This window comes from Lissotriton helveticus, chromosome 9 (assembly GCF_964261635.1).
Source record: "Lissotriton helveticus chromosome 9, aLisHel1.1, whole genome shotgun sequence".
In the NCBI taxonomy this organism is placed as follows: Eukaryota; Metazoa; Chordata; class Amphibia; order Caudata; family Salamandridae; genus Lissotriton; species Lissotriton helveticus.
In genome coordinates this window covers 480,942,892-480,957,788 of record NC_136070.1, presented here as the reverse complement: position 1 = coordinate 480,957,788, position 14,897 = coordinate 480,942,892, and the positions used below count along the sequence as shown (strand labels likewise).

Here is a 14,897-nt window from a genome sequence, read left to right as displayed (position 1 = left end):
AGAACGCATTTTTCGAGGATTTTGTCTAGGAAGGGAAGATTGGAGACAGGTCTGAAGTTGTTCAAGTCATTAGTGTCTAGGCCTGGTTTTTTCAGAAGAGGAGTGACTTGGCCAACTTTGAGGCAGTTTGGGATGATGCCGTTTTTAGGGAGCTGTTTATGATTTCGCACCAGAGTGGTGCTAGGGAGAGTTTCAGATTGTTGGCCATATGCGAGGGTAAGGGATCGAGGGCGTGGGATGAGGGCTTGGAGGAGGAGATTAAATTAACGATCTTGACGTCCGGTATAGGATCGAAGTAACTCCAGATGTCGATTGCTGGGGACCAGTTTTTGCCGGTAGGGTGGAGGTTGATGTCAAGAGAGAGTTCGATCTTTGTGATTTTTTCGTTAAAAAAGTTGGCAAAGCTGTCACATGAGTCTTTGGAGGCCTGGGCGTGGGTCGTGGAATGCTTGGATGTTTGTTTTTTGATGATGTTAAAGAGCTCTCTTGGCCTATTTTTGGCCTTATCCAGCGCGTTGGAGAAAAAGTTGTTTTTTTCATTATTGATATGTTTTTTGTACGGTCTTCTTGCCGTTTTGAGTTCTTCGCAGAGGCTGGAGGAGTTTTTTTTTCTGCAGAGACGTTCTGTGGCTCTGAGTTGTCTCCTTTCATCGTTGATGTCATTGTTGAACCAGGATCTGGAGGGGATGTTCCTGGGTTGTTCAGTTTCATTGGAGCTAGCTGTCTAAGATGGAGGACATGGTTAAGTTGTAGCGGGATGTGAGTTCTGTAGTTGAGAGGCCATCCGGGGAGATGGGCAGGAGGGTGTTCATATTTTCTTCTACGTCAGCTGTGTTGATCTGCGTTAGGTTTCTAGACCATGTTGGGGGATCATTGATGGGAGGTTGACACATGATCGGTTGTAGAATTTGATTAGGTGGTGATCTGACCAGTCGACCGGAAGGATGTGTTCTATGGTAATTGCGTCAGGTTGGGAGATGATGGCATCTAGGATTGGCCGTTTCTTTTGAGCAGTGCTGGATAAGGTTGTTAGAGTGTAATAGCTCGTTCAGGATTTGGACTGGAGCTCTGTTTTTATCATTCCAGTGGAGGTTGAAGTCTCCCAGAAATAGGTTGTTGTTGTCTCAGAGAAAGCAGTTGGCGATCAGGTCTGATAAGTGTTCTGTGAACGTGGTGGTGTTGCCTGGGGGGTGGTACAGGAGGTGGCAGCGTATTAGATTGTTGTTAGAGGATTTGATGTTGGCGGTTAGGCATTCGAAAGAGTTGCAGTTGAAGGTATCAACTTCGGACACTGACAGGGTGTTGTTGTGGATGATTGCCAGGCCTCCGCCTTTTTGGTCTTTCCTATCTTTGTTGATGATAGAGAAACCTGGGTGTACGAGCATGTCCATGATAGGAGGAGAGGAGTCGTTGAGCCAGGTCTCGGTGATGAAGGCTATGTCTATGTCGTGGTTAAGGATGGATTCTGCTAGCTCAGTGGCATGTTTTGAGGCAGATCTGCAGTTTATGAGCATGCAGTTGGTGCGGGGTTCTCCTTTTTAGATTCTGTTGTTAGTGACGTAGCCGGTATGTTGATGAGGGAGGCTGGGGGTCTGGAGGGTTTCGAGATTGAGTGCTCACGTCTGAATCCGGTGATCACCTGAAGCGTGGATTGCAGGGTGTCAGTGGAGGGGGAGGTGTATGAGGCCAGCTCGATCGCTTCCTCAGAGGACATGGCTTCTGTAGTTCTGTTCGGTCTCGGGGCAGCGATCAGGAGAGGGCGGGAGGACTGGTTGCGGAGCGGGTCTTTGGGAAGGCTGCGGGGAGGGGGGAGGGGGGAGATAGGAGTAGAGTGAGAATTTAAGGTCGGACTAAGGAGTGTCGCGAGGTTGGTTAGGATGAGATTCAGGCCCTGAATTATGGCGACTTGAGTTTCAATAAGGGAGAGACGGCAGCCCATCTCTTCTTGGGGGGAAGTGGGTTGGTTCTGGGAAGAGTCTCCTAGGCGTAGAGAGGAATTGTGAGTGTTGTTTTGTCTTTTGCTGGGAGTAGTGTCGTCGGTTAGGGTTATAGGAAAAGGCGTGGGATGAAGGAGGACGTGATGTGATAGTTATTTAATGCAGGTGGGTGTAGGCTGGTGCTTGGGAGATATGGGTTGAGTATTGAGGTCGCCCAGTAGTGTTTGGGGGTGGACCTGCAGAGGTGATTGTTTCATAGGATGGACTGGTGCAGGAGTAGGTGCCGTGTACTTGGAGGTGAAGGGATTGGATTGGCTGTAAATGTGCACTAAATCCCTTTGTGAATTCCAAACAATCGTGAACTTACACTGAAGTGTACGTTTACCTTTGTGAATCAGGCCCAGAATTTTGGAGCAGAAGACATATACATAGCAGTGTTGGCCTTCTGCCACTCTGTTGTCCTTAGTCAAGGGTTCCTTCCTACATACTAGCATCGTGATAAAAATTAAAATAGGGAGCAGCCATTCCCTTTCATGCAACAAAAATAGCAGATTTTCTTCCAAATATTTGCTCGAGTGGCATTTTGTACACTACCACGAGCTTCCTGAACAGTTCATTGACCCACTACTATGTACGAAAGGTATTTCTTGACAATATTGATTTAGGAACCGTGCACGTCCTTGTTGTATTGTTGCCGCAAGTCTGTTATTCTTCCATTGATTTTATTCTAAACCTTTAGCTTGCACTTTTCTATTTCTGTTATGTTGATGCTCCGAAAATCGCCAATCTCTTTAGTCAACTAATTTAGGAGATGCATTCAATGTGTCACAAGTTATAGATGAGACTGTCATTTTAACGAATCAGGCAACGAAGCCAAACCAATAATTTATTGATCCAATTAAAGCCCAGCTGCTTTTAACGTCGAGGACTTTGCTTCTTCCTGTCCCCAGGGCTTTGGAAACCTGCCAATCTGCATGGCTAAAACTCATTTGTCGCTGTCCCATGACCCGGAGAGGAAAGGAGTGCCCACGGGCTTTGTGCTGCCAATTCGTGACGTCAGAGCCAGCGTGGGGGCAGGGTTCCTCTATCCATTAGTCGGAACGGTAAGCTTTTGAAGGCTTTTGGAAACGTGATTGTATTTATAATGTCTTTTAATGTATTCAGAGGGATGCACAAAACTGATAAGCCACCTGTGGTAAGTTTTTCTCCATTTATCAGTAAACCAGCGTGCACTAAAATCTCCAACCAGCCGTCCTGATAGTTCTTACCTTAAAAACAGGTTAAAATGTACTGCAGCTGAGCAGGGACATTTTTAGGCGTTGGCAAAGTGCTCTGTTGCCCAGGGCCCCCACCTTACAAGGAGTCCCCGGGAAAAGGAACCTTTTCTCTTCTATTTCTCTACCTCAGTCTTTAACGTAGAATTGTAATTGGATTTATATAGATCACTTACTACCCCGGGTCGAGGCGTTCAATATTGTTTGGCATAGTGGGGCTTAAATTAGCCAAAACATTGGTAAATAAGTTGCTCTGAACAGGGACCCTCCGTAATTTTTTTCCGGGGGCCCCCAAAATCCTTCAAATAACCATGCAGTTTTGCTCATGCATGATTAAACTGTGGGGGCGCAGCACATACACCGGGGCTCACCTTTCTCGTGCAAAATCTACATTGTGCGCGAAGTTAAGTGCCACAACACTTTATTTTGTGCAGGACCAACCCACCTGCTATTGTGCGGAATGGGTTGTAAAAAAGGATGGCCAAGCAAAAGCAGCCCTAGGATGGGATGGGCGTAACCAGGAGGGCCAAGCAAAATCAGCTGTAGGATTTGAGGAAGAGATAATCAACAAAACTCTGTATGTGCATGAAATCCTGACACCAAAGGTGTGCCCAGACGTGGGTTCCTTGCTCACTTTGCCACTGGATTCAAGCTAGCCTGGCTGATGAGGGGTGTTACCCCGAAACCGGTCCCAGGATGATTGTTTCCGGTTCAGGGAAGACCGAGCTCGGCAGTTCGGGCTGGACTGTTCCCATGAGGCCCAGGGTCAATACTGATTTGCATATAGCTGTGTCTGAACTAAGGTGGCAAAGTGAGCTAAAGAACGATGAAGGATTCAACCCAGATCTATGACTGGGGGTGAGTGTCTGAAAAGTTTCAGCGCTCCGTCCAGCATCATCTTGTGTTTGCTTTAACAAAGGAAACCAGGCACAATCATTAGGCAAGCAGAATATTGCTTGATATTACCACGTCCAAAGTGTAATTTCTCTTAAATTAAGCATTTTACTCAGCTTATCCTTTGGATGTTGCCATCGTTTTGGAACTTGTACTCGAGGGTGTACTACCAGTGTAAGTTCCACGCTGCCTCATCATTGCTCTGTAGCGCCACGGTTTTGTTGGGCACACGCCACCAGTGACTGCAGCGTGCAACCCTCTGTAGATTTGACATTAGATCAGTTTTCCTCATGTGAGCTATGGTGACTTAGTCTGCTGATAGTGAGGATCAATGCCTCAGCCTTGAAAGCTGTAATTGGCGTGTATAGCTGGTAAAATAGCATACTTTACTAATGCATCCACTGCAGAGATAAGTGTGTAATTTCAAGGTCAGCAGTTTGGGTCCTGAGCAGGCAATTCAGTCTCTCATCCTTTGAAGTCAACAAATTAAGGCCTCTGTTTTTGCCCTCACCCCCAGGATGAAAAAATATCTTAACTGCAGCAATACCATCCTTCACTGCCTTTGATGTTACTTCAAAGAGACTCGTTATAGTACTTTCACAGTCTGAACATTTTCAATATTATATACAACAAAGCCATAGTTGTTGCTTATTTATCTTATGCAACTAATACCCATTGACAAAGCCAATAGTCCTGGCTTGTTGTAGATGTAATGTTACTTGTATTATAATTCTGGCTGCAAAGACAGAAGCAGCAAAATACCAGTGGGGCGGCACACTGTGCTAAGCACAGATTCTTAGCTTAGGTATTTTTAAGCCACGCTCTTAATTATATCGACCACACCCCTTTGAGAGACCCTCCAGTTTTTCCATCCCACTTAAAGCCCTGTTAGTAACACCCTTTGTTGGTACCTGGAAACATTTCAGTTCATACCAGGCACTCTAAAACTGTGCTAAAATATTGTGTAATGAATCCGTATAGACAAAATAATTGTAGGATTTCAGACTTTGGATATAGCACAAGTTGGGCATAGTGGAGTTTGTTAATTGGTTTTCTAATTTTTCCTTTTTATTTCACTCAAATTGGTTCTTTGTGGGCGACAATCTACTTCGAGATAACGCACGTTTAGCATGCCACTCTCGTTGACTGTAGACTTCATAGGAATGTTCCTGATATTAGTGATGAAAATAAGTTAATTGTTTATGTAGTGAGTTAAAATATGGGCATTGATATTTCATACGACTGTAATAAAAAGTTTGATTGCTTTTCCCACCCTTGCACAAATAAGTTTCCTTACCCTGATGTAAATGTAAATGTAAATGTGTTGGACTTGTAAAGCGCACAGCTGCCCGTGAGCGTCCCGGCGCTGAAGACCGCTGGGGTACCCGTCCTGGCTTTTCCCTGTGAGATGGTCCCTTCTGGGTATCTGCAAGGTGAAACCAGGCATCCCCGGCGTCTGTGGGGGGCCGTTGTAGAGATGAGGCAAGCTTAATGCCCAGAGTTGCCGAGTGTGATCCCTGGTTAGAGTAGGCACCAAGGCGAGAATTGTCGAGTCCGCTGACCCTGGTCCACGACCCTGCCGCGTCGGGAATTGAACCCTGGTCCCGGGCTGTTCTCTGCTTCCGGGTCTGCCGCCTCTAACCAGTGAGCCACACCTCTCCACTCTCTGATGTGAAATGTTTCTGTGCTGAGCATCTAAACATGTATGTATGTATGTATATAGTATTTCTATAGCACAATGTATAAACCTTTGCTATTAGAGGCTGCATACCTAACTATAAAATACAGAAATTAATAGTTTTATTACTTTGGAATAGCATAGTCTGGATTTGCAAGGTAAACATTGCATTGTTAAAGGTAAAGGTACGGACAGGAGTACAATCCAGGAACTGGGCATTTTACTTCCAAAAGTTATAGAAAGGGTACTCACATGCACGTGCTAGGCCACCCTGAGCAGCTGGGAGTTCTCTGCCGTTCAAAGTTGCCACCTCCCTTGAAAACCGCTTTGGCAGGAGCTGCATTCACTAGGTTTACATCACAATTTTGTATTAATTATATGGGCATGTCAGGAGTGTTTGATGTCATTGACTAGGCTTTGTCAAAGGAGCCTGAGCAAGAGAGAGCTTTGTTGGATTATTTGAGCAGCAACTGAATGGCATATGTTTTCTGGAGGACAAACGTTTTTGGTTGTGTGTTTGCTACCCCGCTTGTGTGATGCTGGAGCATTCTTGGTGGAATACTCAGCCCGTTATACTTTTTACCATCTGCTTTCATTTCATATCTGACGTAATAGCCGTCATAATCTCTTGGGCTTCCATTATTCCAAGTTTGTCACACCAGTGAAAAGACCTGAGTTGCAAAGTGAGGAAAACCAGGCCCGTAGGTACGGCAGGTGATGGGCTTTCTTATAAAGGCCCTCCAGGACCGTCTCCAAAGTGCTTCCTTTCACTTAGCGATGGGTATGGTGAACATGGCCAAGGCGTGAACATGTTCGCAATTTGTTGGGGTAAGGATCATGTTTTTCGGAGACAATACACTTTGAAGACTTCAGTCGTCTATATCAATGCCTCCGTCCACTGTCCTGTTTTCCTCAAGTGTGTTTGCATTTGTGAGCCTTTAACATAGGATGTTAACAACTCTTGGCTTTGGCAGTCCATCCTGGACTAGTTTCGCCCAACCAGCCCTCCTTGAAAAGATTCTTTAAGTTGTCTTGGTTACCTCCATCCAGTCTGTTTTGTGTTTTTCCTTTGTGTAGTCCCCGGCATATCTTGCTCCATGTCACACAGCTGGTAAATGAGACTGCTGTGGGATTCTGTTTGAGTCTCAAGATCAGGCATTCCATGTCTAGTTTCCTGCAATCATTCTGCTACTGATGCTGTTTAACATACTTTGTAATGACGTCCTTTGGTTGTATTTAGAGTTATTGGTGCCTCTCCAGTGATGTCATAGCCAATGCATCTTCCAGAGCCAGCCACATCTTTGTATTCCTGTTGGGAACTGGGCCACTCCTTCCTTTAAGTTGTTGTCATCTGTGGCCACAGCCTTGTATGAACCCTGGACCCTGACTTGCCCAGTTCGGGGCTGGGTACAGTAGCCCATTGCTAGTGGTATGCATTGCCTGCAATTTACACAAAATGAGCTTTTCTAGGGCATACTCTTCTTGAGCGGCCAGCCGTCAAATTATTGACCTCTATACTTCCCCTTGCAATTAACATGTCCGTGGACCCAGATTGAATAGGCGTAAGTGGATATCTTTTGCAGACTCCTCATCTTCATTAGATTATCTCCTCCCCAGGAGTTGCCTCACATGTAACCTCCTGTGTTCCGAATACCTCTTGAGACATAGGCTACCGTGGCACGCCTTCTAGTTCCTTTTGGAAGCCAGGTTACCATCTCCTCAGCCAGCTATGCAATTCACGTCTCTTATCTACCTACTAAACAATTGTTTGTCTAGTGAATGGGCAGTTCTGATTCTTTTTTAAATAACATTTTTTTAAACGATGTTCCAACCCGCAAAAACACTAGTGATGTAGAAGATGACAACTTCGGTCAAATGCAAAAAGGAACTTACACTTAATTTTAAAGCTGTGCTCCAATTTCAGACCCCCAGATACCCTAAAAACAGTCATACACTATAACACATTATGCTGATCACTACTCAAACGTTTGAGCAGAAAATAGTAAAAAAAAAAAAAAAAAGTTACCCTTGCAGACTGGCATATTGCAGACCCATCCAAGCTTGAATAAAGTTAGCACACTATAAGTCTTCTGGGACAACCAAGAGGCCCCAGAGTTCAAAGGAGTGCTACTTGTATCCCTGACTGGTTTAGGTAAAGGGTGGTCTCAACATCAAATATGCTGAATCTTCTTTAGGGTATCATTCAAACTATTTGATTCAATCAATAAGATTTTACATCTTAGAACATTTTACATACCCTCAAAACAGTGCTTCTGGTGCATTTTATTCATTCAATCAATCAATCAATCCATTTGTATAGCGCACTACTCACCCGGGAGGGTCTCAAGGCGCTTGGGGGAGGGGGTATGCTACTGCTCGAACAGCCAGGTCTTGAGTTGTTTCCTGAAGGCGAGATGGTCCTGGGTCAGCCGAAGGTGGATGGGGAGGGAGTTCCACGTCTTGGCAGCCAGGTAAGAGAAGGATCTTCCTCCGGCGGTTGCTCTTCGGATGCGTGGTACGGCTGCGAGGGCGAGGCTGGTGGACCGTAGCTGGCGGGTGGGCGTGTAGAAGGTCAGGCGGTCGTTGAGGTACTTGGGACCCAGGTCGTGGAGAGACTTGTGTGCGTGGGTGAGGAGCCGGAACGTGATCCTCTTGTCGACGGGGAGCCAGTGCAGGTTCCTCAGGTGGCTGGAGATGTGGCTGCGTCGGGGGACATCCAGGATGAGTCGGGCGGAGGTGTTCTGGATGCGCTGGAGTCTTTTCTGTAGCTTGGCTGTGGTTCCGGCGTAGAGGGCGCTTCCGTAGTCCAGTCGGCTGGTGACGAGTGCCTGGGTGACAGTCTTCCTGGTCTCGGTCGGGATCCAGCGGAAGATCTTGCGAAGCATACGCAGGGTGTTGAAGCACGATGAGGAGACGGCGTTGACTTGTCTGGTCATCGAGAGGGAGGAGTCCAGGATGAAGCCCAGGTTGCGTGCGTGGTCGGTTGGCTTGGGTGCGGTGCCCAGGGCTGAAGGCCACCAGGAGTCGTCCCAGGCGGAGGGCGAAGATCCCAGGATGAGGACTTCCGTCTTGTCCGAGTTCAGTTTCAGGCGGCTGTCCTTCATCCACTCGGCGACGTCTTTCATCCCTTCGTGTAGGCAGGTTCTGGCGGTGTCGGGGTCTCTGGTGAGGGAGAGGATCAGCTGAGTGTCATCGGCGTAAGAGATGATGTTGAGGTTGTGCTGGCGTGCGATGGCTGCAAGCGGTCTCATGTAGACGTTGAAGAGAGTGGGGCTGAGTGAAGATCCTTGCGGGACGCCGCAGATGACTTCGGTGGCCTCGGAGCGAAACGGGGTGAGGCGGACTCTTTGTGTTCTTCCGGCGAGGAACGAGATGATCCACTCCAGTGCCTTCTCTTGGATACCGATGCTGCTGAGGCGCTGGACTAGGGTGCGGTGGCAGACAGTTTCGAACGCGGCGGAGAGGTCCAGGAGGATGAGGGCCACTGTTTCCCCTTTGTCGAGCAGGGTCCGGATGTCGTCGGTGGCTGCGATGAGGGCGGTCTCGGTGCTGTGGTTGGCTCTGAATCCGGACTGCGAGGGGTCGAGGGATCCGTTCGTCTCGAGGAAGGCGGTCAGCTGTCTGTTGACGATCTTCTCGATGACTTTAGCAGGAAAAGGGAGGAGCGAGATGGGGCGGAAGTTCTTGAGGTCGGTGGGGTCCGCTGTAGGTTTCTTCAGGAGGGCGCTGAGCTAGGCGTGCTTCCAGCTCTCCGGGAAGGTGGCGGTGTTGAATGAGGTGTTGATGATGTTCCGGAGTTGGGGTGCGATGGTGGAGTCGGCCTTGTTGAAGATGTGGTGTGGGCAGGGGTCGGTCGGTGATCCGGAGTGGATGGTGTTCATCGTGCGGGCTGTGTCTTCGGTGGTCACCGTGGTCCAGGTGCGTAGGGTGGCGGTGGGGGGCGTTGGTTCGACGGTTGGGTGCGTGGGTGGTGCGCCGAAGCTGTTGTGGATGTCGGCGATCTTGCGGTGGAAGAACGAGGCGAGGGAGTTGCAGAGGTCTTGTGACGGAGTGATGTCGTTGGTGCCGGTGCTGGGGTTGGAGAACTCCTTGACGATGGTGAAGAGCTCTTTGCTGTCGTGGGCGTTGTTGTCCAGTCGTTCCTTCAGTGCTTTCTTCTTGGTGGTGCGGATGAGCTGGTGGTGCTTGCGGGTAGCGTGTTTGAGGGCGGTCATGTTGTCGGTGGTCCGGTCGAGGAGCAAGGCTTTCTCGAGGGTGCGGCAGGTCTTCTTGGAATCCGTGAGTTCGTCGGTGAACCAGGATGCCTTCTTGCTTCTGGGTTTGCTGGGAGGGTTCTTTAGTGGCGCGAGGTCGTCGGCGCAGGCGGTCAGCCACTGTGTGAAGTTGCGGGCTGCTTCGTTGGGGTCTGTTGTGTTGGCGGGTGGGCTTTGGCTGAGGGAGGTGGTGAGCTGGTCCGCGGTGATCTTAATCCAATTCCTGTGAGGTACCTGTTGCGTGTGGTGGTGGGTCGTGGATCTCTTGAAGCTGAAGTGGACGCAGCTGTGGTCGGTCCAGTGGAATCCGGTGGCGTGGCTGAAGGTGATGTACTTGCTGGAGGAGAAGACGGGATCAAGCGTGTGGCCGGCGTAGTGGGTGGGGGTGTTGACCAGTTGCTTGAGTCCGAGGTTGGCAAGGTTTTCCAGCAGGGCGGTGGTGTTGCGGTCCTTGTTGTTCTCCAGGTGGAAGTTGAGGTCCCCTAGAAGGATGTAGTCAGCGGAGGGGAGGGCGTGCGGGCTGATGAAGTCCGTGATGTCTTCGCTGAATTGTGTGCGGGGTCCCGGGGGTCTGTAGACGAGGGTGCCTCTGAGGGTCGTCTTAGGGTCGGTGTGAATCTGGAAGTGGAGATGTTCGGCTGCGGCGAAGGAGTCGTTGGCGTCGGTTGTGATGTGGATGGTGTTCCGGTGGATGATGGCGATGCCTCCTCCGGTCTGTTTGATGCGGTCCTTCCTGATGATCTTGTACCCGTCCGGGATGGCGATGGCGATGTCGGGTGCAGAGGAGGCGTTCATCCAGGTCTCCGTGAGGAAGGCGAAGTCCGGTGAAGTAGCGTCGAGGAGGTTCCAGAGTTCCACGGCGTGCCTGTGGACAGAGCGGGTGTTGAGCAGGATGCACTTGAGGTGGTTGCTGCTGGTGTTAGTCTTGGCGGGTGCGGGGCAGGTTCGGGGACAGGTGAACTTGCAGGTGCAGCAGGTGAAGGGTCCGTGGGTGCGTCTCGGGGTGGCTTGGCAGCAGGCGTGGGTCCGGCCGGCATTGAGTGCGTTGAGAGTGGCGGCGTCGTAGGTCAGTCGGGTCGTCTTGCACCGGCGGGGAGGGCCAGGGGTCCTGGCGCGGTCCAGGCGCAGACGGGCTTACCTTTGGCGCACCTTCGGCGCTCAATCGGTGCTCCCGCTGCATGCGTCCGCTGCGCGGTCGCTCAGGGGGCGTCATAAGTAATGCGCCAGGAGGGCGGGTCACCTGGGTGGCGGGAGCGGGGCGGCCAGTGGGCGGGGGGGGCGTAGTCGGCTGGAGGTCAGTGGCGGGAAGGAGGGCCGAGGGCGGCTCAGCGGCGGCTGGGTCGTCCGGCGGCTAGGGGGGAAGCTAGCAGTTAGGGGAGAGCAGCAGAAGGGGGGGAAATAGGGAATAGGGAAATAGGGGTACAGAAGGTAAGGGGCAAAGGGGAAGGTGAGTACAGGAGACAGGAGGCGGAAACCAGAAAACCCAACAGGCAAAGGGGAAAAAAAACGGAGGCAGCAGTAGGGGGGGGGGAACACTGAAAGGCAACGCAGTCAGTAGGCAGCAGGCAGCGCACTGGTGGTCAGCGGGCAGGAGCAGCGGTGGGTGGGGGCGACCTCGCCTGGAACAGGCTCAGCGGTCATTCCTACCCTGCTTCACTCCAACCTTTGATTACTTTGCCTTCAGAACATTAATGGAAATTGGCATGCCATTTTGAGATAGTCTGATATTTTATTAGTGTGCTAATTCATATCCCTGTATGTCATCAATTGCACTGTCTGCTTGAGTGTGGTGGGATGTTGGCTCTTAATTGCTCCCATTGTGTGGGAGTGTCCACAAGAACCAGTGTGACCATAGCACATTATAAGGTCATTATAGTTCTTTAAAACTGTTTTCTGAGATTGATTTGTAACTGTCTAGGTCTAAGCCTTCCCACCACAATATGGATTTATCCAGTGAAAGATTTACCTCATTGTTTATGATTCTTTTTGTCAATAGATGAGTACGATGCCAGGACTCCCTACACGCCCATGTTTCTATGATATTGACTTGGATCCTGTGACAGAACAGGTGAATGGTCTGTTCTAAGAAGAGATCTGCTTCTATCCTAAGGTAAACTTTGTCAGTGGCCTGTTTTTTGCAGACGTTTAAACACTCGTTGTGACCTCTTGCTTCTTTATCTGTTTTGTCCAGAATTACTGTTAGTTGAATGGGATTCTGACTGAATTACCATTGACATGTTTTTCATTGTTACCTGTTAATTTTTGTCTCTTTAACAGAAAAGAAGCAGCCAAGTAAACAAAGATCATACTCCACATCATTGAAATCTGCACATGAGGAATCAACCAATACGCACAAAAACTGTTTAACAGGAGCGTTTATATTATAAAGCTAGTTAAAACATAAATGATTTAGTGTAATTTTTAAAGCTGAAAATATTTTTAAATGTTTTATCGAGAGACTTTTTCAAATCGAAAATGAAAAACGGATCTAATACAATTTTATGTGGCAATCAAATTTATTTTTGTAATTAAAGCCTAAACTAAAAACCTCCCAACTTATGGCCAGTGTTCCTTGTCCATAAGTAAGTCTTCAGATCATCACCCTAAAGTCTTCACACGTTTTTCAGTTTTAAGCATTTTGTTTTTGCAACCATAAATAGTGCAGATACATTGTCATTAGTTGAAATAATTGATTTCAAGTGGCTTGGATAAAAGATGGATGGGTGCCATTTTTCATTGCACTTCTTGGTTTATGAACATTTGCATACAATATTGGACGTACTAGAGTACCAGATGAAGCCAGCCCTCCTCTTTCCAGTTTCTTTGGGAAGGACACCATTGCATATATTTCTTTATCAGAACTTTAAAAAAATCGTCCTTAAAACTCCCAACGTGAGGGAAACTCCCTGGAAGCTAGCTGTGTCTCTCCAATCAACAGAATCAAATTATCGTGTGGCCTTACTGTTCGCCGAAGGATTCCTCTAATTGTTAAATTAGTAGGTGCACATTCCATCATTCTTTAACCTGGAAAAAACTGGTACATTAAAGCAGTGACTTTTTCCAAGCCAGATATTGCAGATGGAGTGTGCAAAGCGAATGTGGTCGGTTTCTCACATCAACAGCACGAGACACGTCTAGTTTCAATGTCTTCAAGCCTCTTTATTGCACTATATTAATGGAGAAAAGAAAGTAGAAAGCACTACATGATATATTGTTAAATTATACCTATTAACCACATTTCAAAATAAAAAGTAGCAGGTATATTCGCCTATATTCTTAACTTTACAAATGTGACAAACAGTCTTTGCAACTTGTATCTCGATTCTTCAGGGTAGCTCAATTGGACTTTTCTGAGATTGCGACGCTCCACACTAGAAAAAAACATCAAACCCAAACAGTTCATAACTACAGACTCATTGCTCGTTCATCAGAAAATCTAATTCTTCAAACTAAAGTTCCAAAAACTGGTTCATGAACAACAATATAGGGAATCAGAATTATAATTATTTGTAATTTTAAATACACCTAATACACCATGTTTAAGACACTTAAAAAGATTGTCATTTTGCACAAATAACTCCAATTCCATTTGTGTTCCACTACTTCATTTAAAATGTAGTTACAAAAGATTGGTTCATCTACATTATGCCAACACCCTTGTACTCAATACGTGTGTGTACAAGCCTATACCAAACATACTTCATACACCGAAATTGTATGAAAATTATAGACTAACCAACGCTACTATTTAACCTGGTAATTTGTGCATTAAGAAACTTGTAGCAAGAGTTTTATCTTAAGTGGCATAAACATTGTTATTAGAGGCACTTAGAAATAAAACGTTTATATAATTCTAATCTTCTATGATTTTGATTATTAAACAATTTTTTGGAACTTTGTTTCGAAGAATATCGAATGATTTAGCAATGCAATGTTTGGTTTCATATTTTTTTAAGTATGAATCTTGACAATACCAAACAGTAAAATCTCTTAGGAAGTGATCTACAAGTTGTGAAATATGTTTTCGCATATTTGTAAAGTTAAGACTATAAGAGATACTAGTTGTTGTTTTTCTCAGACAGGGAAGAATGTTTGTGGTTAGAATAAAATTATTTACTGATAATGCATCATGAAATACACCCTACTGCATTTAACCAGGGGTATGACTTCGTTTAGCCAAGCATTTCAACTTTCCCTCTGATCAAAAAGATTGACTGTCTAGGCAAGATTTATTAAACTAAACGTAGGTGGTTCGTTGGATACAATTAATTTGTTCATAGTGTTAATAGCAGGGGAGAGGCGATTATTTGTCTTATCATGGCTAATAATATTATTTTACTATCTTACTTATTCTGATTCATTTGACTTGTTTATGCGAAATCCTGTGCTCCTCTTTCAAGTCTGCCTGTCGCTTTTAAGCCCTTTAAGTAATTTTTTTATATGTTGTGTATGTTAGTTTTATCAGTAGCACTTCGAGTAATAATCATTGGCATATAAATGTATTATTGTCTGATAAATCTATTAAACTCCTGTATGAAAACATGAATGGTTTAATAACAATGAGCCTGCCGCATGTAGCTTTTAAAAGCTGTGAGTTCCTAGCCCTGTGGTCGTCTCTTTTTTTTTTAAATGTACCTTACTCTTAAGTGTTCATGTTCATACAAATCAAAACGTCAAATCACTAGATGGATCCTCTCCAACTCGACGTGGACTACACAAATGGAATAACAAGTATTAATACTCACACGCAGCTAATAGATGAGAGTAACTAGCATCAACCATCGGCTGTCTCCTTTAAATTGCACAGCTGAGCTGCAGAATGGATGCAAATTGTCCATGGGGCTCCAAGGAGTGGTCCGAA

The 14,897-nt window shown here is 46.7% G+C and overlaps 1 protein-coding gene across 1 annotated transcript in view; it reads left to right on the top strand.

Annotated features, from left to right (window-relative positions):
- The window catches only part of MTHFD1 (methylenetetrahydrofolate dehydrogenase, cyclohydrolase and formyltetrahydrofolate synthetase 1), a 349,963-nt gene extending 335,385 nt beyond the window's left edge, over positions 1-14,578 (top strand). Inside the window, exons 26-28 of the mRNA XM_078660313.1 lie at positions 2,888-3,040; positions 12,033-12,146; positions 12,314-14,578. Of these exons, the coding sequence (XP_078516439.1) occupies positions 2,888-3,040; positions 12,033-12,122 (243 nt within the window). The 3' untranslated portion in view covers positions 12,123-12,146; positions 12,314-14,578. The remainder of the gene's footprint in view (positions 1-2,887; positions 3,041-12,032; positions 12,147-12,313) is intronic.
- Positions 14,579-14,897: the final 319 nt, after the last annotated feature.